The sequence below is a fragment of the Pteropus medius genome, unplaced genomic scaffold (genome assembly GCF_902729225.1).
Source record: "Pteropus medius unplaced genomic scaffold, Ma_sr-lr_union100, whole genome shotgun sequence".
Classification (NCBI taxonomy): domain Eukaryota; kingdom Metazoa; phylum Chordata; class Mammalia; order Chiroptera; family Pteropodidae; genus Pteropus; species Pteropus medius.
The window spans coordinates 19,379,228-19,406,075 of NW_024346667.1; the positions used below are offsets into that span (position 1 = coordinate 19,379,228).

The 26,848-nt window shown below is 35.9% G+C and overlaps 1 protein-coding gene and 1 non-coding gene across 3 annotated transcripts; one reads left to right on the forward strand and one right to left on the reverse strand.

Annotated features, from left to right (window-relative positions):
- Window positions 1–3,860: 3,860 nt before the first annotated feature.
- BNIP3L (BCL2 interacting protein 3 like) lies at window positions 3,861–24,920 on the forward strand. 2 transcript variants are annotated; one of them, XM_039876150.1, is made up of 6 exons: window positions 3,861–4,066; window positions 10,692–10,875; window positions 14,824–14,896; window positions 19,890–19,993; window positions 20,116–20,265; window positions 22,184–24,920. In XM_039876150.1, exons 1-6 carry the CDS (start codon window positions 3,967–3,969, stop codon window positions 22,230–22,232), a joined length of 660 nt encoding a protein of 219 aa, XP_039732084.1. In that variant the 5' UTR covers window positions 3,861–3,966; the 3' UTR covers window positions 22,233–24,920. The 2 variants fall into 2 exon arrangements, with proteins under 2 accessions (XP_039732084.1, XP_039732085.1); XM_039876151.1 differs by lacking the exon at window positions 3,861–4,066 and adding an exon at window positions 4,655–4,673.
- LOC120613510 (5S ribosomal RNA) lies at window positions 21,044–21,162 on the reverse strand. Its single transcript, XR_005655729.1, has one exon. It is a non-coding gene; the product is annotated as a 5S ribosomal RNA (ribosomal RNA).
- Window positions 24,921–26,848: the final 1,928 nt, after the last annotated feature.

The window sequence follows — 26,848 nt, forward strand, 5'->3', positions numbered from 1 at the left end:
TGATCTTGGCTGGTTTCTCTGCTCCAAATCTCACAATGCTAAAATCAAAATCATTGATTCCTTGGGAGAAAAAGGAAGGTAGGGGCAAGTGAGAGAGGTTTAAAAGGGCACTAGGGAAATGTTGGGGTTGATGGACATATATATTGATTATGATGATGGTTTCACAGTATACACATAAGTCCAAAGTTATCAAATGGTGTAGTTATAATTGCGTGGTTTGTAGTATGTCAATTATTGTGCAAAAAAAAAGTTGTTTCAAGTAAAAAAATCCACAACCAAGGCCTCTCTTTTGGAACATGCATTATCTTAGGAATGCTATTCTTAGGTAGAAAAGGTCAGCTAGCTGATAGAATTGCATAAATTATGGTAATAGGACCCATAATGAGCAGTAAATCTACAGCTGTAGGATTGAGACCAAAACAAATATGGGGATTATGCTAACATACTGTTGTAGATTATATTATTGTTCTCTTCACCTTCCCAGAATTGATTCCTTTTGCAACGTGACTTTGTGGTTGGCTATCTGACTTGCTTTGGCCAATGGAATGTGCCTGGAAATAATAGTTCAGAGCTACCTCTGCTCACTCGTTTTCTTTCATCATTATCAGAGAAACATGCCCTGGCCAACCCATGGTCCAAAGAGGATGACAGACAGGGGAGCAGAGCTGTACCGTCTTTCACCTTAGAACTAAATCCATCTGAACTAAGTCTATATTAACTAACCTTCAGATGCATGAGAGAGAATTTATGTTTCTTGTTTAAGCCAGTGAATTGGGGTGATTTACTATGAAGCATGATTTGGCAGTAGCTATAGGATACATATACTATGATGTATGAACTCTAACAATATTGAAATGAATAATGAACAGAAGTTAATTGTAGTAGGGAAAAGCGAGAAAAGAAAGAAGATTGGGCAAATATGCCACCTTATTTCTATTCATTGAATTTATCATATTAAGTTAATAAGTTGAGTGATAGATGTACAGTATATCTAAAATGACAAGTAAATATTAAGAGGGAGTATGATCAAGTAAAAAATGAGTGGTTGAGGGAAAGGAATTATATTAACCATTATTGTGAAAGAATAGGAATTATTAATATAATTATTAATACTTCATTATTGTTCCTTTCTGGGCATTAAGAGAAACTATCTAAATAAATGGAGATTAAATGAATTACATAATATACAGTTATAAAGGGAAATAATTGAACAAAAATAAAAATTTCTAAGTTTTAAGGTGAAATATAAAACGAATAGACCCATAGTGAAGGACATTTTAAGATATTAAATGGAAGACATGATATAAATAACAATATTAAATCCAAATACATTAATAAATATAAATGTGTTAAACTCCCCTATTAAGAGAAAAAAAATCTGACTAGACCCTAAAACAAAGACTACTTTTTGCGGTTATCAAGTGACATACCTAATAGAAAGTGACTCAGAAAGGTAGAAAATTAAAAGAATAGGTAAAGATTTATCGGGATGTTGCAATTAAACAAAACACCACCACCAACAATAATAGAACCAGCATCATGATTTTAATATCAGACAAGGTTCACGGAGGCCAAAATTATAACCACTTCACATGATAAAGAGGCAGTTGTTAATATTTGCATCAAATAATGAAGCAACTATAGTGAAAGGAGAAGAAATAGAAACATATTAAGAGTAAAAGATATTAATTGACATTAAATGACATTATTAAGGTAGTTCCAATCGATACATCAAATCTGATACCCTGAACACAGAAGTTACACCTTCTTTTCAAATACTCATGGAACATTCCCCAAAAGGAACCATAAATTAGGCCTCAGAAAAAACCTAAGATGAATCTGCAAACTGGAAATACTACAAAAATATACTCTGACCAGGGAAAAATTCTTAAATATACAAATAATGAAAGAATGAAATAAGATGGAGAGTGATAGGTACTAAATACAAGGATTCTTTTTGGAGTGACAAAAAATGTTCCAAAGTTAGATTGTAGAGCTGGGTGTATAACTCTGCATATAATAAAAATACTGAATTGTGAACTTTAAAAGGATTAATTATAGTATGTAAACTATATCTAAATTAAGCTGTTAAAAAAGAGTTCAGAATAATACAATTAAGAAGAAGCAATCTAATTTAGGTCAATAAAATAGATAAACCATTAGGTAATATAATCAAGAAAAAAAACAGAGGACAAATAACACAAAATGAGAAATAAAGATAACATCCCATAAAGCAGAGCTAACCTCCCTAAAAACACTATGTCTGTATGTTTTCTTAGGGAAACCAAATCCTTAAAATAACTTCGACTTCACCTACTTATGACCATAGAAAAGGAAACTTTCTAATTATTTTTTTATAAAATGAGCATAAGATTATATCAAAACTCAGAAAAGATTAGGAAATGTTGACGGTAATTTTGAAGAAGCAACTTTTTTATTTAAGAAAAATAAGGGGGGGATATCGTTGTCTAGATGGGAAAACAACTTTGTAAACATGTCAATTATCCCCCAATTAATCTATTAACTGAATACATTTCTGAACAAAATCTTGAATTTGCAATGGGATTTGACAGATCAATCCTTTAAAAAATCTTTTTAGTATGAAAATTTTCAAATATATTCAAAAGTAGATTAGTTTAATGTACCCATCACCTAGCTTCAGTAATTATCAACACATGGTCTATCTTGGTCTAGTCAGTTTATAGTTCATCTGAAGAGTAATTAAACAGTCATGAAAATTGTTAGAAAGACAAATGAGGAGACACTTTCTCCAATAGTTATCTAACAGAGCCATTCTAGAAAGGCTCGTGACAGACTCACCTTTTTGTGGGAATTTAGAACGTGATAAAGGTGCAATTTCTTATCAGTGTGGAAAGGATGACTTAAAACCTAAATATTGTTGAGTCAATTAACTACTCAATTAGGAAAAATTGAGTTAAGTAATTTATAACAATCGAAAATAAATTTCAAATTTATTAAGGGTCGAAATATAAAAATTAAATCTAAGAAAATTAGAAAAATGTAAGAAATAGATTCATAATCATCTTGGTGTGAGGGGATTCCCGTCATATAAAAGATAATAGATGTGATTCCGTGAAAATTTTAAATGTCTGCGGAGTAAAACAAAGTTAAAAGACAAATGACAGACAGAGAAAAATATATGCCACACATAAATCGGACTGAAGAAACTGGACAACGTTACAGGGAGACATGAAGTAGGTGGAGTGTTTGGAACATAAAATAGTTTAGTGTCACCCACATATAGGAAACATGGTTTCACACGTCATGTCTCAGGTATAAGTTAGGATTTGGGTGATTGTTTTATGCTTTCCTGAAATATTCCTTTATTCTTTTTTACAACGATCACATGTTACGTTTGTAATTAAAATTTTTGAAATTCTTTTAACAACTAAAAAATCTGGTCTGCCTTACATCGTTAATGTTTCACCAGTTTTATTTTAGGTTTAATGACGGAGAGGCACTGGGGTCTTTGCTTCCTATGTGTCACCACCAAACCTATTACAGAAGTGAGTCCTTACAGATATTAAAAAAAAATGCTCACGGATGGATAAAACAATGTTTAACTCGTAGGTGTGGGCGAACTGGGTGCCAACACATGAACACCTTACACTTCCTCATTACACAGTTCTCCCTATCCTGCATCCCAGTTCCAGTGGCATAAGTCACTCCATCCTGCCAGTACAAGTGACACGCAAGAACTCATTCCACGCGCGCGCGTCAGCGTGTCTCCCGCGTCTTCACGTCTGGAGCCCGTCTGGGAACGGCCCCGCTCCACCCGGTCGCTTGTTGTGTTGTCGTCACGTGGTCGAGGCGGGCCCTGACGTCACGGGCAGGGGAGGGACTGCGCAGGCGCAGAAAAGGGGGCGGGGGACTCGGCTTGTTGTGTTGCTGCCGGAGAACCGGAGACAGTCTAGCTGCGGCCACAGCTTTTCCAGCTGCCCGACGATGTCGTCTCATTTAGTAGAACAGCCTCCGCCCCCGCAAAACAACAACAACAACTGCGAGGAAGGGGAACAGCCTTTGCCACCGCCAGCCGGCCTCAATAGTGAGTGCGGGGCGGGCGGGCTGGGTGAAGGAGATGGGGGAGGAGGAGCTGCTCTGGCCGCCGCCGCCAGCTCCGCGCGGGAGGGTGCGAGAGCAGGAGGTAGCCCATTGGTCTAGGCTGAGGATGTGCGGGTGACTGACGGCTCTCGTCAACTGTCGGGGGAGAGCTCCTGTCTTCTTCTGGGCCCGTCCCCCCTTCCTTCTGGGGTCTTGGGTAGGGGGCTGCTTGAGTTCGCTGTTGGGGAGGACAGGTGACTGGGAAGAGAAGCGGGACCGCCCGACCCCACCTGTGCTGGGCCCCTGAGCGGAGCCAATCGGGGCGTGGAGGGGCGGGCCTTGGAGCGCTGGGAGGGAGGGTGGGCGGAGCGGGCCGCGGAGGGGACGTGGGCAGGGATGGGGACGTGCGGCGGGGACGCCAGGAGATGGACGCGGGCTGCTGGCCGATGGGAGGGGGCGGCCGAGGGACAGGCGGGAGGTCAGGTGTGCGGCCGGGCTTGGCCTGGCCTGGCTGACCTCACCTCGCTGGGTCGGCCTCTCTCCGGGGCTCGGAACGTGAGCCCTCTGGTCGCGTTCCTTTGTTACCACAGGCTGGTCAGGAAAATTATTTGGTAATTTAGTGGTTACTTGTATCACGTGGGGTGGGAGGGGGTGAGGAAGCGATGGTACTTTTTTTTTGAAATGTTTCAGAGTTGCTTAAGTGATTTTTTTTTTTAAACGATGAGGCTATGTGACCTGTAAACCGGTTTATGAACAAACAGCCTCTTGAACCATACAGGATTGCACAAATCACAATCACGGAGTCTGGGGCAATGAATTTTCTGAAACGGAATTAAAAACATTCATACCCAAGGGGGATTGAAAGTTAATGGCAATATTGAATTACCACCAACTACAGTTGCTTTTCATAACATTTTGGTACTCAGACATCTTGTCCTAAGGTTATTCCCAGATGTCTTTAAAGCTCAGAGCCTTGGAAAGGTTTTGCCTAACCTTTCTGTAATTCCTCTCATGAAAGAGGTGGTTGGGACACTTAGCATATGGCCAGAAGAAACTGTTTAGAAATCGTTTGGATGCTTAAATGACATGTAAAGGTATTGCGGTATCTTTCATAAAAGGGAGGTGTTCCAGTATGGTCTAAAAATTGTTTTAGGGAAGAGAATTCTCCCTTGATGGGCATAGAATTTGAGCATTTTAAGATGTTTTCATTGCTCATTGCCACTGTTCCATGTTTTCATGGATAAATTACTTAAATGTTGACTTATTAAAACTTCTGGTGTCGTGTTCTAGAATGTAAGACATTGTTTCCCACAGTAAATTAGGATTAACTTATGTGTCTATATGTGTTATTTGCTTCACATATTAATATGTATTTTTAAATTATTTACTCTTGTTTAGCATATTTTTTGCAGCATAGGATTTTAGAATGGCAAGAGACTTTAGAGCTAACTGTTACTTACCAGTAAAGAAACAGGTCTAAAGTGCGTTGTCCAAGTTTACAGCTGGCTGGGACCTAGAGCTGAGGTTTTTACTTTGACCCACTCTAGTGCTCCTTGCAGGACATTTCTTTTCAGTGGCCCAGAATCCCGATTGTGTGTTTCTCATTCTCTCAGTGTGTTATTCCACCTAATGTAATGTACAGAGGTGAACTGCCTCTCCGTCTCTTTTTAGTATACCATTTCTTAACTGTACTCAGTGTTTTCCTGTGATACTTTTAAGTTAGCTATTTGGTTAGTATGTGTATACATTTTCACAAGCAAAGGAATTTTGATTTTCCTTTGACCATTTAACAAAAAATTGGGTTGAGTTATATGTGATTGTTTATTTTATATCTGTGTCCGACAGACCTATGAGCTATTTGATGTCCTTAGCCAAGCAGTTGCAGCTACGTTTATGTTCACTCTTAAGTAGAACAATACTCAGCTTGTGCGTGATAGCAAAATGTTGCTTTGGGAAAGCTGCTAGATAGAAAGTATTTTATTTGGGGTAGGGTGAACTTTTAAGTTACTGAAAAGCTTTTAGATTGTGCCATATTTAATTACTCCCCTCTTGCCTTTTACTGTTTTTTTTTTTTTTTTTTTTTTTTTTAGCTCATTATACAACACTGGACTGAACAAAACAAGAAGCTTTATTGATTCTTTCAAGTGATGTTGGGGCACTGGGCAAACCAACTTATTCAGGCATTAACATGTACTGTCCAAATTGCTGATAAGTTGAAGTTTTTTGTCGGGTAATTTGCACAACTGAAAAACAGGAGGTGAACTCATTGTACAGATTATTTCTGCCTTGAGATTTTATCTTTAGTTCATGGGTCAAAGCAGAGTTTTAACAGCAAATTATTGAAATATTTGGAATAATGAAACCTTTCTCTCCTTTCTCTGATTTTTTTTTTTTTTTTATGTTTGCCATCGTAGGAAAGTTCACTTTCATTACAAATTAGTGGACAAGTATCTAAACTACTTCCAAAGCTAAAAGGGTATTTCCAATTTCCAGTTGTTTTATTTTTAAGAAAACTATTAAGTTATTTGTATAGGACATTTATGTCATAAAAATCAGTAGGTACTACAAGGAAATCAAAGTAGTAGTATAATTCTTGTTTAATGTAAGAAGCACAGCCTTTTTTTTTTTTTTTTTTTTTTTTTTTTAAACATCTTCTACCATGATGTTCTTGCTTCCCTAGCATGGCAAGAGTCTTTTAAGGTTATGACATGTGAAACTTCACTGCCTCATAATACTGTTTTAAATACATACGTAACTAGTGTCTAAGTACCTACTAGTGCAAAAAGACCAACTTTTTTATAAGAATGTCTGTGACTGTTTATGGTCTGGATTCCAGCATCAGGTACTTGAAATAAATTAAAGGCTTTAAGGAATGAAGATAAGACATAATGAAATGTGTAACCAGGTTAGGGTCAGAGTGACATGTGAGGCCTTGAAAACTTGTGTACGGGGCAGGGGGAGATTAGAAATAGTACTCGTCTTCATTTACTCCTTCCACCACCTCCCAGGTTTCCCACTCCCCATCTTGCAAGAAGATCTAACTGGCGATTATAAAACTATAAAGTGTGTATACAGCATACAGTCAAAAATATAATCACAATCACTGGACCAACCTTCACAATGTGCTGTATTAGAGAATGTCAGAGCATGCTTCTCTGAATCTCTTAGCGATTCTCAAAGACTTCAGCTAGAAAATATCTCATGTATTGTGTATATGTGCAATCTGGCATAAGAGAACAATTTTCAATTTGTAAGTAGGCTTTTAATAAGAGCCTGCAGTTTTTAAGTTTAAAGCTTGATTATTAGGAAGAGAATTTGCTTTGAGATTTTATCCTACTTTGTGTTACTTGGACAGCACAATCCTCATATCTTACGTTGTTTCCTTTCCAAGTAAAAAGGAATTTAGGATTGGTAGAATTAGAACATCAAGAAATTTTGAGGCTGTAAATCAGGAGTCAACTAGGTGATGAGAAAAAGGCATGTGTAGTTCATCTATTGAGAAAGACAAGTTTGCTTTTTTTCCTATTTTTCTCAAAAGATGAAGCTGATGTATAGTCTCTTAATTATCTGTGTGCGTAACTTTCTCTGCAGTACTGTTTTTTCCATAGATGATGTTTTTGGAAGATAATTATTGAGTTAAAGGAAATTTACCTTTTTAAGGCTCTTAATATATATTACCATATTACCCTCCGTTGAAGCCTTGATTTTAATAACATAATATTAGAAACAATAATTTGGGTAATGGTTAACCATTGCCATTTGGATTATGGTTAAAGTATGGTATATCTTCATAATGGGATGCAAGGCAGTTGTTTAAAGGAATGAAGTTAAGGCAGTACGTATTGACATTGAAAGACATCTATCTACAAGTTAAGAAACTCTACTTATAGAAAAATACGTACAATACAATTCCGTGTTCTTGTAAAAGCTCTAGAAGTTTATGAAAGTTATAAAAGTGATTTCCTTTTGGATAGGAATGTGAAATTGGGAGGAGAGGTATTTTTAATTTATGTACTGATGTTTGCATTTTTAAGAAATATCATTTTTCTAATAAATACTTTTTACAAGATAGAGTATAATTATAATAGCTAACATAGCACTTGCCTCATACTAGGCACCTGTCCTATGCTGTATTTATTTCATCCTCCTAACAACACTATGAGGTAGATAATTATTATCCGTACTTTACGGATGAGAAAACTGACAGGTCAAGGGTGTAACAACTATAAGTGATAGAATGGGAGTCTGGTTTCAGGCTGTGCTCTTAACCACTATACTAATATATGCCAAAAAAAATATTGTCTGCCTTAAGTAGAAATGCCTTCAGTTAATGCTGAGTGTTTAAGGCAATTAACAGAGATTACTTTACTAAGCTTTTCTAGGTATGTCTTCTCAAGTACCTAGACTATGATTGCTTACATATTTTTAATGCAGGAAATAGAATTGGTTTGGAAATCTTTCAAGAAAGTAAGGTGCAAAGAATCCGATATTTTTTCCTCTTTGATCGGCTACTTCAAGTTAACATCAATTGTATTTATGGAAGACTGGCTTCTGCAGAGACCCACTGGGAACTCCTGGTTCCTTCGTTGTGCTTCTGCCAGAGCAGCTCCAGCCTTTTATTTGTTTCTGTTTATCTTATACATCGGGCTTCTGTACAAGAAGGATTGGTCCTATTGGTTTGAAATAAGTTTGAAAATGCTAGAAACAGTGCGAGTTGAAAAGAACAGTTTATAATATACCTCTCTCTTGCTCTGTCTCTCTTTCCATTTAAAATATTTTGTAGAGCTCTGAATTTAGGGATGCTTTTGGAATGTTTCTTAGACACTCCAGAGGCACTCCAAAGATTTAGTTAAATTACCTTCAGTGTTAGAGCTATCTTAGCTTTGCTAAATGAGTTTGTTAATCCATATTGAGGTCTGTCTAGCCTGTGTCCATTTTTGTGTGTATATAGAATGAGACCATGTGTTTGGCAGTATAGTCCCAAAGAATTGGTGCTGATTATGGCACTGTGACAGCCCCAGGACTGCCTTAAAAGGAAAGGAAGGATAGAGTAACTTCAGTTTTATTTAGCAAACACATTCTAAGTACTTTACAAATTAAAAACTTTTAACTGGTGTGTAACTGGGTGTCTACTGTTTACTAGATACTTATGTTCCTATATTTAATCTTGACATCAGCCCTGGGAGGTAGGTACTATGTTATCATCCGTTTTACAACTAGGTAACTCAGGGTTGGAAAGTCAGGTAGATAGTAAGGGGTGGGGTCAGTTTTCCAGCCAGGTCTGCCTTTGAGCTTTTCCTTCACTTAAAGGTAATGTTGAGTTCACGTCTAGATCTGGAATAGTCATCACCTCATTTAAATGTCTTTAGGTTTTTAGCCTCTTTTGGTAAATATTCTTATTTACTGATGGAAGACTGTTCAGCCATAGAACTCCTTCTAATACTTCTGCTGAGGATTAGAGGAATGGCCCCATCAACCTGCTTGATTACATTTTCTAAAACAAAATCTATAAGGAATGGAAATTAACGAAAAAAATATACTATCTCTTTTTGTTGTGAAGTTGGCTCATTAGCTACTGTTACCAATTGTTATTCAAATTAAAACACCTTAATGTGTTCAGCAAACTCTTTGAGCCAGTAAATATTTTCAAGACCCAACCAAATTGCCAGGGACACATCCCCTTTCATGTGGCTCCATCCCCTTCGGCTGTTCCCCTGAGAAAACGTCAGTGTCTCCTGTAGCAGGTCTGCAGTTGTTTCTCCTCCCCCCAAACCAGTGAGGCTTAATGAAAACACTAGAAAATAGGAACTTGTGGGAGAGAAGAGAGAAAAGACAAGATCACAAGGTATGTTTAGTGCATAAAGAAAGAAAAGAGAGAGTGAGGTAAAGAGGAAAGGAAAAAACTAATTTGTGGGATATAGGTAAATCTTTTTTCAGAATTTTTAGGGTTATCACTTGATTTAGTTGAGAGCCAGCTGCATTGATTTTATGCTCCAGATTTGTATACAAATTGAAAGTTATCGATTGCATTTAAGTTTCTTCTCTAGGTGGTTCTCAATTTTTTGTGCTAATTAAAATATAGTGTTAACTTATTTAGATGACTATGAAGTTTTTAGGTCATGTTTATTTCATTTGTGGAGAAGATACAACTAAATAGCTGAAGTAGACTATAGAAAAAGATATATATATATAGAGAGAGATATATATAGATATATATATAGAGAGATATATATATAACTAAAATATTAAAGGTAAGTAACCTGCCTAGAAATAAAGTAGCTCTTTATTTCTTGAAAAGCAACTTAAAAGTTTTCAGTAAAGTATTTATTGTATTTATAAACTCTGCTTTAACCAAAGAGGAAATCATCAGAAAGACATGTTTTCTAAGATACTGGTTTTAGAGTTTCAGCTTCTTGTAAATTGGTTGATTGTGTGAGCTATTTCAGGAACAGAACTATATAGATTTGTAGACTTTTATTGTTCCTTGTTTATTTTTTTCAGAATACTTTTTGCATTTGGTTTGAGGCGAGTCAGACTTCTTATCTGAATTTCCCATATTCACATCTGTGTGCATATGACAGATTTCGGTCCTGCTGTGGTTAACTTAAGTTATCTGGCTTGTTCAACAGGTTCCTGGGTGGAGTTACCTATGAACAGCACCAATGGCAATGATAATGGCAATGGGAAAAACGGGGGTCTGGAACATGTCCCTTCCTCATCTTCCATCCACAATGGAGACATGGAGAAGATTCTTTTGGATGCACAACATGAATCAGGACAGAGTAGTTCAAGAGGCAGTTCTCATTGTGACAGGTTAGTGAGATCTGCATTTCAGTAGAATTCAGGAAACACGGGTTACGAGGTTAATTCTCATTAGAAAAAGTAAGTTGCTTACATCTTCATTTAACAAAATAAGATTCTTGGTTCATTGTAGCATGTGTATTTAAATCAGAGAACTAAGCGACAAGTACTTGGGTGCCTACTGGTTTTTCCCAGATTAAATCAACTTCCTTATCAGATTGTATCATTTTTAGATGTTTATCAGTTTAAAAAGTCAGTGGCATAAATGTTTACTTATAGAATTAATTTTTCTCCCATTTTATATGTTCTGGTTTCACAGGTCACATTTTGCTTTGAATATAGTTATCTCTGTGTATATCTGTCCTCTCTTCTGGATTGTGAGGCTACAAAAGGCACGAGTCATGTTTCATCTCTTTTGTACTCTCATATTAATGTGCTGGCGTGTAGTAGACACTCAGTGAATGTTTGTGTTGTAGGAACTGCAAGTTGATTCAAGTTATAGCAGTATTTATACGGTGGAAGCACCAACCAAGTTCTGTAAAAGATAGTTTATTTTGAAGACCATTCCATTTCCTCAGCAAGTTTTATTTCAGACGTCATTTTTCTATATTTGAGTTAAGAGACCGAGTTCCGCTGATAAAGGACTGCTATGGTGAAAGAGTAAGAATATAGAGATATGTATGAGTAGAATGAAACCGAGCTGTTGGTTTATTTTTTAATATAAGTGTCTCTTTTTTTCAGAGGGACTAGATGTTAAATTACAGTGATATGTTGAACAATTCTTAGACCAGTGGCAGCCATACTGATAGCATTCTGGGGTATGGATGATCTTCTGGTTAATTAAGAGTTAACAGATATCAGCCCTGTAAAAATGCAAATGCACAGGAAAAAGATTAAGGAAACATTTTAAAAAGTAACAGCAATTGTCTCTAGGGGATGGAATTACGGATTTTTCTTCTGAATATTTTTGTATTTTGTAAAAATTGTGTATATAATATAGCACATATTATTACTTATCAGAAAAAGTATAAAAAGAGAAACAGTTAAATCTTGTTTGAAATTCTTGTATGTCTTACGATCCACTGATGTTACCAGGGCAATAGTGGACTGGTTTGCCAGCTCTGTGACACACTGTGCACCCCACCATGCCATCTCGTCTCTGACTTGCCCCTGTGCTTCTTAAGAGCCTGGGATGACTCTAGTCATAAGCAGAAGCAGAACAGATGGCTCTTTTCTGAGCAGCTTGCCATTGATTCCAGTAGCTACAGCATTCGTCTGTCTTTCAGAATTAAGTTTATATTATACAGGCCGACCTTGGAGATACTGTGGGTTTGGTCAGATCACCATGATAAAGCTCGTATTGCAATAAAATGAATCGTAATCTTTTTCCTGGTGGAGAGTCTTGCCTGTAATTTGTAAAAAATGCAATGTCTGTGAAGTACAATAAAGTGAAGCACAATAAAAATGCAAAAAAATAAAACAAAATACATTGATGGGTGTATGAAATTTTCTTCTCTTTATGGGCCTGTTGATAAGAGTTTTTCTATACACTCAAGTATATATGACCATTGATCATTGATACCAGTGTACCCCTTAACCTCCTGTTCACTTGGTGCTATCACTGAACAGAGAAAAAGTCACCTGCTTGCCTTTCTGGTCATTTTATTTCATTTATGGTAACAGTTATCTTTGTGACCGAATTCACCTTCCCCTGATTGTGTTTAAGTTGACTTTCTAAAGACGTGAAGTGAGTTATGGCAAGTGTTTTTGAACACTTTCCTATCCCTCAATCTCTGTATCTTCAGGCTCTGGGTTACAGGTCATCTTTCAGAGGAGTCCTAGAATTCTAGCTCAGTAATACTCTTCTTGGACATAACACACTTTAACGTTTAAAAGTGTCTTCAAAATTCATGTCATTTTAATTGGCATGAACGTCTGTATTTGAAGTTGTTGAGAAGTGTTTCTTATAGATGGAGAGGTTTTAGGATTGTTGGATATTGGTCCCAAAGCTAATTTATGTTTGCTTCTATTTAAAAATGATTCCATATTTTTCTGTCACTGTGGTAGTTGTTAGAAGATAACCTTATGTGTTTTGCTTTGTGTTCCACACTTTTGTAGTTTTCAACACTAGATTCACCCAGGGAGATTTTAAAAATACCAGTGCACAGACCCCAGCCTTGAAGATCCTTATTCTCTTGTCACGGTGGGATAGAAACATGAGAATATTTCGAAAGATCCTAACATGAGCCAGTGTTGAAGCTCTCATGCATTCCAAATTGTTAGGAGTGGTAAACAGTTTACGAGTGAAGCGTTTAGTGTTTTTCTGAATGAGACGGGTACCAGTGGTAAAGCAGAGTGTAGGAACAGAGTAGTGCTCCTCGGATTCTCAGCTTTGTCATGCTGCTGCCTTGACCTGGTCATGGCTGTCTAAAGCTGACCCTTAATTTGATCTCTCATTGTGAACCCAACCGAATTATGAGCATAATGACAGTAAGCTGAGGACAACAAGAGTGCTTTGTTCTACTTGGTTCCTGTGCTATAGCCTGAGATTTCTAGTTCAAGACAAAAATTTTCTAAACGCATTAACATGTTTGTTTGATACAGAACCAGCTTTTCTCTTTTTCTGTCCTCATTTAAGGATCTCCCGTGTCAATTATAATAGTCTCGTCTCCTAGGCATAATCATCTGATACTTTTCTGGTGATCTTAATATTTTTGAGTCAGTCTCACCAACATCTCTATATGTTAACAGTGTACACATGCTCTTGATAATTTTAATAGTTAATATCTATTCTTTTGAGCAAATGAAGCCTGGAGCATTTTTTCATTCCTATTTGAATTTAGATTTTGGGGAGTGGGCTGTGTAGTGAAAGACCTAGATACTTGCTGTGGTTACACAAGGAATCATTGATAAAGCTAAGAACAGAACTTAGCACATTGTATTCATCTATTATATGAAGTACAGTTAATGATCATGTGTTTTTGTCTAAAAATTTATTTAAATTTTTGTAGTTCTGGGACTGTATCTTGTATTTTTCATTAAAGATTATATATTCATATGTAAGCTAATCTAATTCTCTCTGAAGCAGATATTTCTGAAGGAAATAGAATAGTGGTTCTCAAACTTTTTGGTCTCTATGCTCCTTACACTCCTAAAAATAATTGTTATCCTTAGGTGTCCCAAAGATCTTTTGCTTATGTGGGTTATATATTTTGGTATTTACCATATTAGAAATTAAAACTGAGAAATTAATTTATTCAATAATAACTCATCACATTTTAACATAAATAACTTTTTAAAAATGAAAAATAACTTTTCCATAACCAAAACAATTAGTAAGACTAGTGGCATTGTTTTAATTTTTGCAAATCTCTTTACTATCTGGCTTAATAGAAAACAGTTGGATTCTTGTCTGCTTTTGCATTTGATCTGTTGTAATATCACACATCATGGGGCCTTTGGAAGACCTCAATGTACACTCATGAGACAATGAGAATGAAAAAGGCAAATAACTCCTAATAGTATTATGAAAAGAATTTTAACCTCGAAGTTCCTTTGAATGAGTCTTTGAAAACTTTTCACGCTTCGAGAACTGCTGGCGATGAATTATTTAATGATGAAAGAACTTTGAGACAAAGAACCCCCAAACTAGGTTTCTGAATTTAAGGATCATTAACCTGTATTGGAAAAAAAGTAAAAGTAAGAAAATGTGACAGTGTTGTGTGTTTAGGTAACATTTCCTATGTAAAGTTATCTCTGTGAAGGAGTTTATCATCAGAACATTTTGGGAGTAAGAGTGTCCAACTTCATTTTTTCTTGTATGGGGTTATGATATACTTTCTGACTTACTGCCTTTTCAAAGCCATACTATTGTAACTTTTAATTTTCTGATTTCCTGTAGAGGCTAATTTATTTGACAAAATGAAAATGAAAACTAATGGCAAAATTCTTCTCTTCTAGCCCCTCCCCACAAGAAGATGGGCAAATTATGTTTGATGTGGAAATGCACACCAGCAGGGACCATAGCTCTCAGGTGTGTGTGTATGTTAATTTATTTTTCTGATTTACAGTAAATAGGGAAAATGCAAAACTATGTTTTGCTAAAATGTATTAAGAATAAGAAGACTTTAAAAATTAGTTTGAGCCTATTTTAAGTTATTCAGTTTCTGATTTTGGAATTTATGTAGTCCTTGTACTCCTTTACAACTCAGAATTTGGGGACCCAGCACCCTAAAATAATTAGAAAATGTTTGTCTATAATATAGCAGTCCACTATTCCAGGCTAGTTTCTTGAGTTTATAAATAGCAACCGAAGATACACGTCTTATTTAAAGTCACAAAATAAAAAGGAAGGTTTTGTAGAACCAGGTATTAAACTTTTTTGGTGTCCAGAATGAAAGCAATGACTTTTTAGATGAATTTCAACAGCCAAGATAAAATTTATCTAAATTATGTGGGTTTCTTAAGTTAAAGAAATAATTATAGTCTATTAGGAGTTAATGTTGGAAATATAGATGGATATCATATTGGAAGCTTATAAAGGCTTATATTGTGAAATTTATGATAAGTAAATAATGGTTAATGATTTAGAATGTTCCTAGCCAGCCCTTTATTGATGTGCCACATCACCTAAAAGTGTCAAGAGTGCAAGGAACCATTGTCTTTTTCTTCTTTGTTAAGGTACTTGAAGAATATATGTGAGTGAATGTCTAAATGAATTCTCACAAAATCTTTGTTTTGTGGGTTTCTCACAATATAATGCCCCAAACCCTTTCACTAGAAATGATTTGCTTGTTATCTTGGATCTACCCCGTATTCTTTCTGTGTCAGTAGGCCGCATCATTTCTCCCTACTTTGACTATGCTCTATTTGTGCTGTTCTCTGAAACCGAGAAAATATATGGGATTGAATACAAATTTATTTTATGATGAACTTTATACCTTGTAGTAGCAAGGCCCTCATGTAGGACGATAAGATGTCTGACGAGAATTGTTGAATTGTTGGCTTCCGTATGTCAGTTTTGCCAGGTGCAGTAAACTGTAACAATGAAAAAGAAAGTGTATAACGTTTCCATGGCAAAAATGTTCTAAGGAATCTTAAGATAGAGAAATGAAATTAATTCTTCGCTGCAGTCTTTCCTGAGGGAAGATGTCCCCAGTCCATATTGTCTTTTGTACAGACAAGTTGAAAATCTAGATTAACATTTTCCAAAACGTGTTGAATAAGGTAGTTCTGAAGTCAGATAAGTGGAAAATAATGCAGTGCCTGGGCTCTCTCACTGCCCCCCTTAAGTCACAGCGCACAGCATATTAAAAGCTCTGACAGTTCCTACAGTAAAGAAATATGTTTGTTTAAACCATATATCTCCCAATTATTTATTTGACCTCCCTTCCCGTCCGCATACACTTTTTTCTCTTAATAATCTACCTAATAACCTAATGGAATTCTTTGATAAGTGCTGTCCTGCCTAGCTCATGGAATGGCAGGTATACAATTAGGTTTAACTGATAATTGAATTTTAAGTGATTTCTAGAGTTATAAATGTAAGTAAGACATTGCCCTCTGTGTCAGATTATGATAGGATTGCTAGTGAGATTCCTATTTATGAAACAAGGACCTAAAAGAACATTGGTTGTCATCAAGCCTTGAGTAAGTGATATTAAAAGTCATATCAGTCAAGTTTATGTTTTGGGAAAAGCAGTCTAACTCCTATTAAAAAATTATATCTTTAGTTGAAAATCACATGATATCACTTATACGTGGGATATAAACCTAAAAGCAACAAATGAGCAGGACAAACAAACAGAGACTCATGGACAGGGACTATAAGCTAGTGGTTACCAGAGGACTATGGACAAGTGGTTACTAGTGGCGTGGGGGAGGAGTGGGGAGGTAATCGGGGTAAAGGGGGTCAAATATAGGGTTTAGGGGGAGGGCGAAGTGGGTTAAAGGGATCAAATATATGGTAGCTGAAGGAAACTGGACTTTGGGTGGTAAACACATGATAGAATATACAGATGTCAAATGATAATGTCCACCTGAAAATTGTATAATTGTATTAACCAATATTATCCCAATAAACAATTAAAAATGAAAAAAAATTATATCTTTTAGAGTAAGACTTTTAGTGAGGGAGAAACCAGTAGATATAATTTATTTAAACTTTCAACAAGACTTTGAAATAGCTATTTTTAATTGAAAAAAAATGATAATTTAAAAATCACTTTAGAGTTTGGGAAGGTGGGTTTTTTCCTGAATGAGAAGCAAGTTTAGGGTTAGGAAACATAAACAGTTAAAGGACTGTTAATCGTACTTGCTCTTATTGCCTTTTATATGCCTAAACCCAGAATATGTAACATTTTTAGCCTTTTCTAGGAGGAGGAAGGAAATGCATTAATATTTATTAGATGTAAGTGCTATATTTATTTATTTTCTAAAGATTTTCTCAATTTTAATGTTCTCAGCCCAGTCTGAAAGAGCTAATACCTCCATGAACAAATGGGAAAGGTAAAGCTTTGATTTAGTTACTTGTCTAAGATCACAAAGCAAGTAAGTGATAGAGTCAAGGTTGAAACTGGGGCTCTGAGCCTTGTGGCCCCTGTTCCTTCTACTAAAAGAAATCAGTGATTAGGGTCAATTTCAGGAGGGCTCACAGTGTCAAGAGAATGAACTAAGACATCTGGTGAGTTGCAATACGGTATGAGGAAGCCTGAGGTGTGTTTCCCAATGCATTTGGGAAAAAGATCATTCAAATATACTTTTAGGATGATAGTCCTCAGGTTTATAGCAGAAAGTAGATTGTAATTGTCTCTTAAAGGCATTTTTACAGTGTGTTTCTGGGACCAAAGAGGTCAGTATTGTGTTGGGTATCATTGAAAGATGATAGAAACTGAAAATTGCCTTCCTTTCCCCACTTTTAAAACTACGGTGTATCTGAACATGGACCCCAGTATGCAGTTTACTATCCATGTTTGGAAACCTAAACAACTTGAGGTGGGCCAGAGAAGGAAAATGTAAGTGATTAGAAGGTAAGGGCCTTCCACTTGAGAACTGGCTAAAACAATCAGAATATTCTATCTGAGTAGATGTAAGTGTAGAGAAAGGTGGTTGATTTGGTCAAAAGCATGACTTTTATTTAACTTAGATTAAGTGCATTTTTACCACGTTCTGGAAATCCAAGAGTTGGAAGACGATCTAAAACCAGAAACTGGCAAATTTAAGATTAATAAAAGGAAGCACAGGGAGTAAGTAGTAAATGGGAGAGCTAGAGAGTTTATGATCCTGATTCTTAAGGTAAGCATTCTAAACTGATCTGAGATTTTTTTTTTCTTTAGTAATACTCCAAAGATAACTCTCCTTCACTCAACTTAGAGAAAATTCTGTCACCTTAAAAAAATTAGAGCATAAAGTCTTATTATATTTTCATTCCCTTTGGAAAGTATGATATCCAATCTGTTCACAAATTTAAACCTAAAACTTTGAGCAGTTTTAGAGAGAGACATGTGAGACCAGAGATGGAAACCAAATAGAAGCGACCTGCAGTGTGTTGAATATAGTCAGATATTGTGTGTACACAAATTGACCTATAAGTAAATTGTAATGATTTATTGTTTTTGGATTTGGGATGTTTTCAGATTTACTGTAAAGAGCTAACTCATGATTCTGAGTAATCTCAATATCCAGTGGGAAAAGCTTAATTCTAAAGGCTAATTGTGTCATTCAGTGGAATTTGCCAAGTCCAGCAGAACTAAATAAGAATGATACTACTGAGTAGCAAAGATCCACAGGGATTTTTGCTTTCGGTTTGATAATAAAAGGGACTATCTGAAGCTGCCTTCCCCAGGCAGCTATTCCACAGGGAACTAGACCTGTCAGAAACGAATCACAGAGATTTGTCAGGCTTTACATTTCATAACTACCTACTGAAAAGAATGGAAGCTCTGATCAAAGGCTGAATCCTATTCTAACAAAATAACAAATCAGAACAATTCTTAGCTTTGAGATCCTTTGGTTTGAGGTCATAGAATCACATTCTTTAAAACCGATTAAAATAATGCTGAGTCACTTAGGAATTTCTTATTCCTGTGGGTTCTATTGAAATTTTGATTGTTCTTTGCCTAAAACTTTAGGTTATCATTAGTAAGAAAATGGATTTCTTTTTCATTTATTTGATATGAAAAATGTCAAATTCTGAGTCAGTATAAAACAACTTATTCCAAAAAACTTTTGGCTTAAGTAGTTTTGAGTAAACTTTGGGCAATGTTTGGATAGTGATTTTACTCCCTTTTAGGAAGTAAAACCTGATGCTTAAGAGTGGGGCCTCTAGGGGGCAGTTTGCCTGGGTATGAATACTGGCCGTGCTATTTTATACTTATGGAACCATAGCCATTTACTTAATATATATCTCAGTTTCCTCATCTATAAAATGGAATATTAGTAGTTTCTATTTTCACAGGGTTATTACAAGGTTAAAGTTAATGCATGTAAAGTGCTTAGAATCATGCTTGTCTCTTGATACATGCTTAAATAAATACATTATTTCTTCATCACATCTCCCAGTAGTTTTTCACATCACTTTATATTTGTTAGCATATATTCTTTGATATGTCTCCTAAAATTTTAAATGCATACAGAAGTAAAGAGGATATTACCATGGACCTCCATATAAGCATCACCCAGATTCAACAATTATCAAGATTTTCCACACTTTAGTTACTCTTATATCCAAAACACCTTTTTTTCAGGTTTATTATTATTTTTTATTAAGGCATAATTGAAGTTTCAGGTTTACATTCTGTGCTTAGATATAACAAAAGTGAAACAGGTTCTTTTTAAGATATTAAATATTCTGATCTTAGACTATTTCGTCAGTCTTTTTATAAAAAGCGCATGTTTTTTACATAAAAGTTACTAATGTACATACATACAGCCTTATGATTTCATATATTTTCTGTTTAGCTTTAATCTTTTGTGGTAGGAAGAACTGGTCTTTTTTTCTTTTTCAAAGTTTGAATTCTTCTTTACAGTCAGAAGAAGAAGTTGTAGAAGGAGAGAAAGAAGTTGATGCTTTGAAGAAAAGTGTAGACTGGGTGTCGGACTGGTCCAGCAGGCCTGAAAACATTCCACCCAAGTAAGTTCTTGCGTGTTTCTTTTCAGTGGACACAGTGGATGCATATGCAGTGGACCTGCTAATTCCCAAGATTTTTTCAGCAAATGCATTTCTGATACCTACTTCTGAATTTCTTCCCCCAGGGAGTTTCACTTCAGGCACCCTAAACGTTCTGTTTCTTTAAGCATGAGGAAAAGTGGAGCCATGAAGAAAGGTGGTATTTTCTCTGCCGAATTTCTTAAGGTGTTCATTCCATCTCTCTTCCTTTCTCATGTTTTGGCTTTGGGGCTAGGGTAAGTACTGGTCAATTACTTTTTTTTTTTTTCATTCATTTTATACTCATGTTTTATTTCTAGATGTAAGAAATATGTGTGAAAGCAGTTTGTATTGTTTTGCTTTTAATATTTTGGTGCAAATAGGGTGAACTTAAGAGAATTACTAAAGTTGATATATTATTGGTATAATGAAAATATTTTTAATAGAGTTTTTTTCCTTATTTGAGAAAGTTATTCATGTTAATTTCCTAAAATAATCATTTTTTAAGTGGGCTCTTCAGTTTTTTTCTTTTGGGGATTTGTTGTTTATAAATTACACAAGATTATCTCAATGTGAAAGTAATCTTTAGTGTGTAAATTTGAAGTTGACGTGAGCATGTTTTTTCTCAGATGGGACAATGCATCATTTTATTGACTAGGCATTGAACAAAACTGGTAGGTTGGTTGAGGATACTGTTTTTTTCTCTTTGTAGTATTTTCATTTGTTTTTCTAAAATTGGTCCCACATTTACCTGCAATTCATTAATTTCCGGTATCTTTTACATTTTTTGCTTGATTTGAATAATTGAGGAAATGTATTTTTGAAAGATTTTAGGAGTTAAATACTAGCTGTTAATTTTTTTCAAGACATATCTGTTATTCTGTCTAAGCATGTCCAGTGGGTCATTTTCTTTTTTCTTTTCTTTTTTTCTTTTTTAAAGATTGGTCTTTTTTATATTCACTTCTCAGTGTTAGGTTTGTGGCAACTCTGAATTATCAGAATACACTCTTTTATTTTTATTTATTTATTTTTTTATGCCTACAGCACCCGGTCTTCCTAGATGGTCTCCCAACCAAGTACTAACCAGGCCTGACCCTACTTAGCTTCCGAGATCAGATGAGATCGGGTGTGTTCAGGGTGGCATGGCTGTAGACCAATGGGTCATTTTCTGTATATACCATGCAAAAGATACATCATCCCTTATCTTCCTTTTAAGGAGCTCAGCGCTAGAGAAAGGTGTTCATGGTCATGAACATGGGAACATACGCATGACTTTCCCACATACCCCCTTTGTCTTTTTGGGTGCTTGATCTGCCTTTTTTGATGGTGAGGACAGTGATCACAAACATCAAAGTGGAAGATGTTTGTGAAGGAAGGGAGTATGTGAATGTCATATGGGGCTGGTGTCAGGGCAGGGATAGGAGTTTAAATTCCCCTGTAGTGTGGACTGCACAGTAGTTCATTTTCTCTCAAGAGGTTGATAGTTGTACCCTGCAGTATCTCTTCCTCTCATGAATCTTCAGACTGTTTCTCTTGCTGGTGTAAGTTTAACTGCTATTATAGATGAATGTATAAAAAAGGATTTTAAAAAGTTGATTGGTTTTATTACACTGGGGTCAGGGGTGGGGCTAGTCCCATATTTCTCTTAACTTCCCTTTTGCTTATGTTATTTAAAGGTAAAAGACACGCTTGGCACAGAAAAGTAATACTAGGCTCTTAATCCTTAAGTTAAACTGTTGGTAGGAACCCTCTAGAAAGCACTGGCAGCTTTATAATTTGTCATGTTATTATATTTTCTATCTGAAGTGTCAGTCAATGTGGCTGAACTTTTGGTCTACCATAAAGGAATATCTCAAAGGAGGTTGGTTGGCTTTGCTTTACTCTTTGGAGGGATTCATTCTCTCTAGCTTTCCTTTGTCTAATCACTGCCCCTGTGCTGTCTAGTCCTGCCTAATGAGTTAACAGTCATATTAAACCAGTTTGGCTGGCTGGTGACTAGTTTTAGTAAGTCGGTGATGTTTTCAGGGTGTTAAAGGAACTGTGCACATATGTACCTCTTGAGCCTTTTGAAAGGACTGGAAATTTTAGTTTTTAAGTTGAATTCAACCTGTGGACAAGCTAGTGTGTAGAACTGTTGAAACAGATGAAACATGGCACATTCTTCTTTGCTTTCAGCATCTATATTGGGAAACGACTGAGCACACCTTCTGCCAGCAGCTACTGAAGGAAAGAAAGCCCCTGGAAAAGCGTGTGACCTGTGAAGTGGTGTATTGTCACAGTAGTTTATTTGAACTTGAGACCATTGTAAGCATGACCCAGCCTCTACAACCCTATTTTTACATATCCAAGCTCCAGTAACTCTCAAATTCAGTATTTTATTCAAACTCTGTTGAGGCATTTTACTAACCTCATTCCCTTTTTGGCCTGTAAGACACTTTAGAATTTCCTAACGGAGTTTACTGTTGTTTAGAAATTTGCAAGGGCTTCTTTTCCGCAAATGCCACCAGCAGATGATAATTTTGTCAACAATGCTATTGTCTCCTTTTAGTACCACCAGACTTAGACCTGCATCATTCATGGTATAAATTTTACTGTTACAGGATAACTACCATCTCTCTCTTAAAACAAGATGAGTTTAGCAAATGATATAAAAGCTTAATTGTTTTGTTTTGTTTTTCAAGACAAAGGCAAGCTTTCCTAAGCTTGAATTTCTAATTATTAAAAAAGAAAACAAGAAAAAACAAGCCACAAGAAAAAAAATATTCTGGGCAATAAAAAATTATTATAAACCAGCTTTGGAGCCACTTTTTGTCTAAGCCTCCTAATGGCGCCTTTTAATTTGTAGGAGGCGGGCTATATAAATTATAGGTATGAAATAGAATAAGAACTAAAATACATCAGCAGATTTTAATACTAGTATGTTGTAATGCTTTCTTTTCTATGGTGTAGAGTCTTTATTTCTGATAAGGAACGTCTCAGGCCTAGAAATACATGAAATTGCTTTTGGGATTTTTGTGTGTATGTTTGGTATTTTTATGTTGATTAGCTGCATGTGAATTTTTCATGACTTTCTTTAACTTTTTTTTCCTTAAGAAGAGACTTTGGAATGAGGTCCAGTTTGTGGTATAAATGCAGGCTTCTTGTTTTAGGAAGCATCACATTTACTCTGAAGCCTTTAAACTCTGAAGATAATTGTTTCAGAGTTATTCCAAACACTTGTACAACTTTGAAAAACAGACTTGGTTTGTGGGAACAGTTGACAAAGTTCTGAAAAGATGCCATTTGTTTTCTTCTGATTTCTCCCTTTTTAACGTTCACTGTACGATCTTCCCAAGGTGATTCCTGCGATTGTGCAGGTACTGGTCATTTTATCCTGTAGCCATCTTTTCAGTTATGCTAAACTCCTGAAGTTCCAGAACCCTTAACAACTTCCTTCAATGACATACTTTCCTTTGTTTGTTTCTAAAATGTGAAGCTTTAGGACCAAATTGTTAGAAAGCATCAGGATTACCAATTATTTCAAGTAGATTTATTGGATTTCAGAACACACAGCATGACTCTGAAGGATACTATTATGTTTTATATATAAATAATTACTGTTTATGACAGACATTACTATTGAATATTTAGAGAACCATTGTTAATTTTAAAACTAGCAGTCTACTCATTAAAGTACATAGGTCGACTTAAATAAAAACACCATGACAACCAGGTTTGCCAATTTGCAGAAACTATGTAACTCTTTTCTCTCTCACAACAAGTTTTGTAAAACTGATGTGGTATAGTGGAAAATAACATACAGATTAAACAAAAAATTTCTGACTGTCTTTTTTCAAGAGTATATCTGGGTATCTTTAAGAAAAAGATGATATACCCAAAATAGTTTTCTGAATTATTTTACTTTTTTTTTTTAGCATTTGATGATAAATAATTTTGGACATCTTTTTATTATACCTTGTTTCTGTCTTATTCTTAAACCTGGTAACACTCTATTTGCCTTCTATAACCTATTTATTTCAAGTGTTCACATTTGAATTTCTTTGCAAAGAGTAAATTTGATGGCCCACTGATTTTGAAAAGCCTGAATAAAATTGGAAAGGCTGGTAAAGTTAAGAGAACTAAATAACTAAACTGATATAATATCCAATTTGTATTACAGTTGTTATCATGGGAAGGAAAAGTAAAATTATTCTTAAAATAAGAGCGACTTTTTACAGGCAGTACATCATTGTTCTCTCTTGAAATGCAGTAGCAATTCTGTCAGTAGTGTGATTGAACTTGGATATATTTATGATATTTTTTTTCAACATTGAAAGTAAATTTAACTCTGCCCTTTTTCTGAAAATACCTGTGAAATTTTGGACTATTAAATGATCACAGTAGAACTTCTCATAAGATGAAATCGTGCAGTATTTGTTGATAGCCCTAACATATGGGGTAAATGTTTATGCTCCTACTCAAGATTTGTGTTGAACAGAAACAGATTGTGTGATTGGAAAGGAGAATCCAACAATTAACAGTTGACATTTTAAGATTAATGTTTAAAAAGCTTTATACCTGTTTACAATTTGGGGATGAAAAGGCAGGTTTCTTTTTTCTTCTGGTTGATGAAAACTGGCTTAAAATATTTGTAAATAGGATCACGAGCAAAACTGCACAAACTTGTACTTTGAAAAGTACAACAAGTTACTTTGATTGCAGTAAAAATATTTACTATTCTAAAAATGAAAATTGAAGACTTAGCCAGGCAGATGAGTTTTTAAAAGAACCAATTGTTGAAATTATTGGAATTAACTGAGCCAAAGTGAATATGCATTCTTCATCTATTTAGTTAGTTCTTTGTATCATTATATACAGTTTACAATACATGTATAACTTGTAGCTATAAACATTTTGTGCCATTAAAGCTCTCACAAAACTTTTTCTGTCAGTATTTCATTTTATGTCGTGTGTGTTGTCTGGGAGTTTGGAGGAGATGAGGGCTCACTTGACTACACAGAAATTTTTCATCGAGTTCCTCAAAATACTAGAGTGCCTGAATGTGCCACATGCTACAGGAGTGAATGATATTCCTGTCGTCCTGTGCTTCCTACTCTCAGGGAGACAGTCACCAAACGATGTGATGTAATTATTGGTGAAGTGTGTCTGAAGTATGATGGGGCCATGGCATTCAGAGCATTCGTTCTGCCAGATAGCATCAAGACATTATTCACAGGGAAGATCACATTGGAAAGACGAGTAGTGTTCAGGCGCAAAAGGGAATTATGGGCATGCCTGTAAAGGGAATGGCAGGAACTGACATGGGAAAATACATTCCAAAACTACCATGGAGTTCACTGTGGCTGGGAAACATGGAGCAAAGAAGAAACTGAAATGTTGAACCAGACTGAAATTTATATAGCATTTTGGGGGTTGAACTTAACAGTGTATAGTCAGTGGGATACCTTCGAGGGGCTTATTTAAAGATTGAAGAGTTAAGTTTTAGACAGTTAAGAAAGAATGAAAGTACCAGAGATGACGAGGTAACGTCAGTTCTCTAGGTAATGAAGTTGGGCCTGTCCTGGGCTGTTCCTCTAGGGATGGGGAAGGTGGGCCAAGGTCGACATGTAGGTATGAGGCACAAACCCGGAATCAACGTGGGAAGGTGATTTGGAGAGGAGGAAGGCATGTGTGTCCTGTCTTGCGGAGGAGAGCCTGAACATTTATTGATGCTGTTAACTTCAGGGAGTGCGGGCAGGCAGAGGTGGGGAGAGAGGGTCGGTTCCCATTCTGAATATGTTGAGCCTGGTTTGAACATAAGCACTTCTTGTATCGAACTAGAACTGAGGAGAAAGTCCTGGAATCTAAATGAAATACACTGAGATGCACATGCTTCTGATATTATGCAGTATTTAAAGTTTTGACCATGGGGAAGAAAGGAGTTAAAATAGCAGTGAAATCTAACATTTGAAGACTGAGCAGAAGAAAAGCTCAAAAAGATGAGTGGTGTAAATAGCATGGTAGGAGAACCCCCAAAAGAGGAGGAGGCAACCAATCCCATCAGACGTAGTGTTTAAGGAGGGCGAATTGAAGAGGAGTTTTGAATTTGGCAATTGAATCACCACTGATGGTCCCAAGAGCATTTTCTGTAGGAGCAAAAGGGGGGTCCCGGATACGATTGTATTGGGTCGATGAATGAATAGCAAGTAAAGTGTTGGCCTTTCTCAGTAAATTTGGAGATGAAAATGAGGGGGAGGATTTCGAAGAGACAGGATGGTAGGATTGTTTAGCTCGGGGCGTAGAGGTAGGAGTAGGTTTGTAGGCTGAGGAGAGAGTGCAAAGGAAATATTGAAGGTACAAGGGAGCAGATAATGGAATAAGATCCTGGAGGGAGTTGGAAGGGTACGTTAAAGACTCAGAGGGGAGATTAACTTTACAAAGGGGGAGAGAGACTTTTGGAGCCATTAAAAGTTCACATAATATGAAGCATCTGGGGTTTCTTAGTTTTTCTGAAGTAATTCTGAAGAATCAATTTATATCCTGAAACCCACAGCTAGCCAAAATATGAGACTTCTTATTTAATATTCTTAGAAATTAATATTCTTAGAAATTGTCAGCTGTTTTAATGATAGATCTGAGAAATAATCTGAGTAAACACACCAGGCAGTCTTGTCAGCGTGGCATAGTTTGTTATGTTCGGCAACACTGATAATCCTGAGCTTCAAGTTATCCATTTGGACATCACTAAGTTCATCATGAATAAATCTGAAACAATCTATACACATTTCAACCATTTCTGAGAGTTAATTTTTCTATCTGTGCTTTTATAAATGCTCTAATGTTCCTGCCAAAGAACCCATA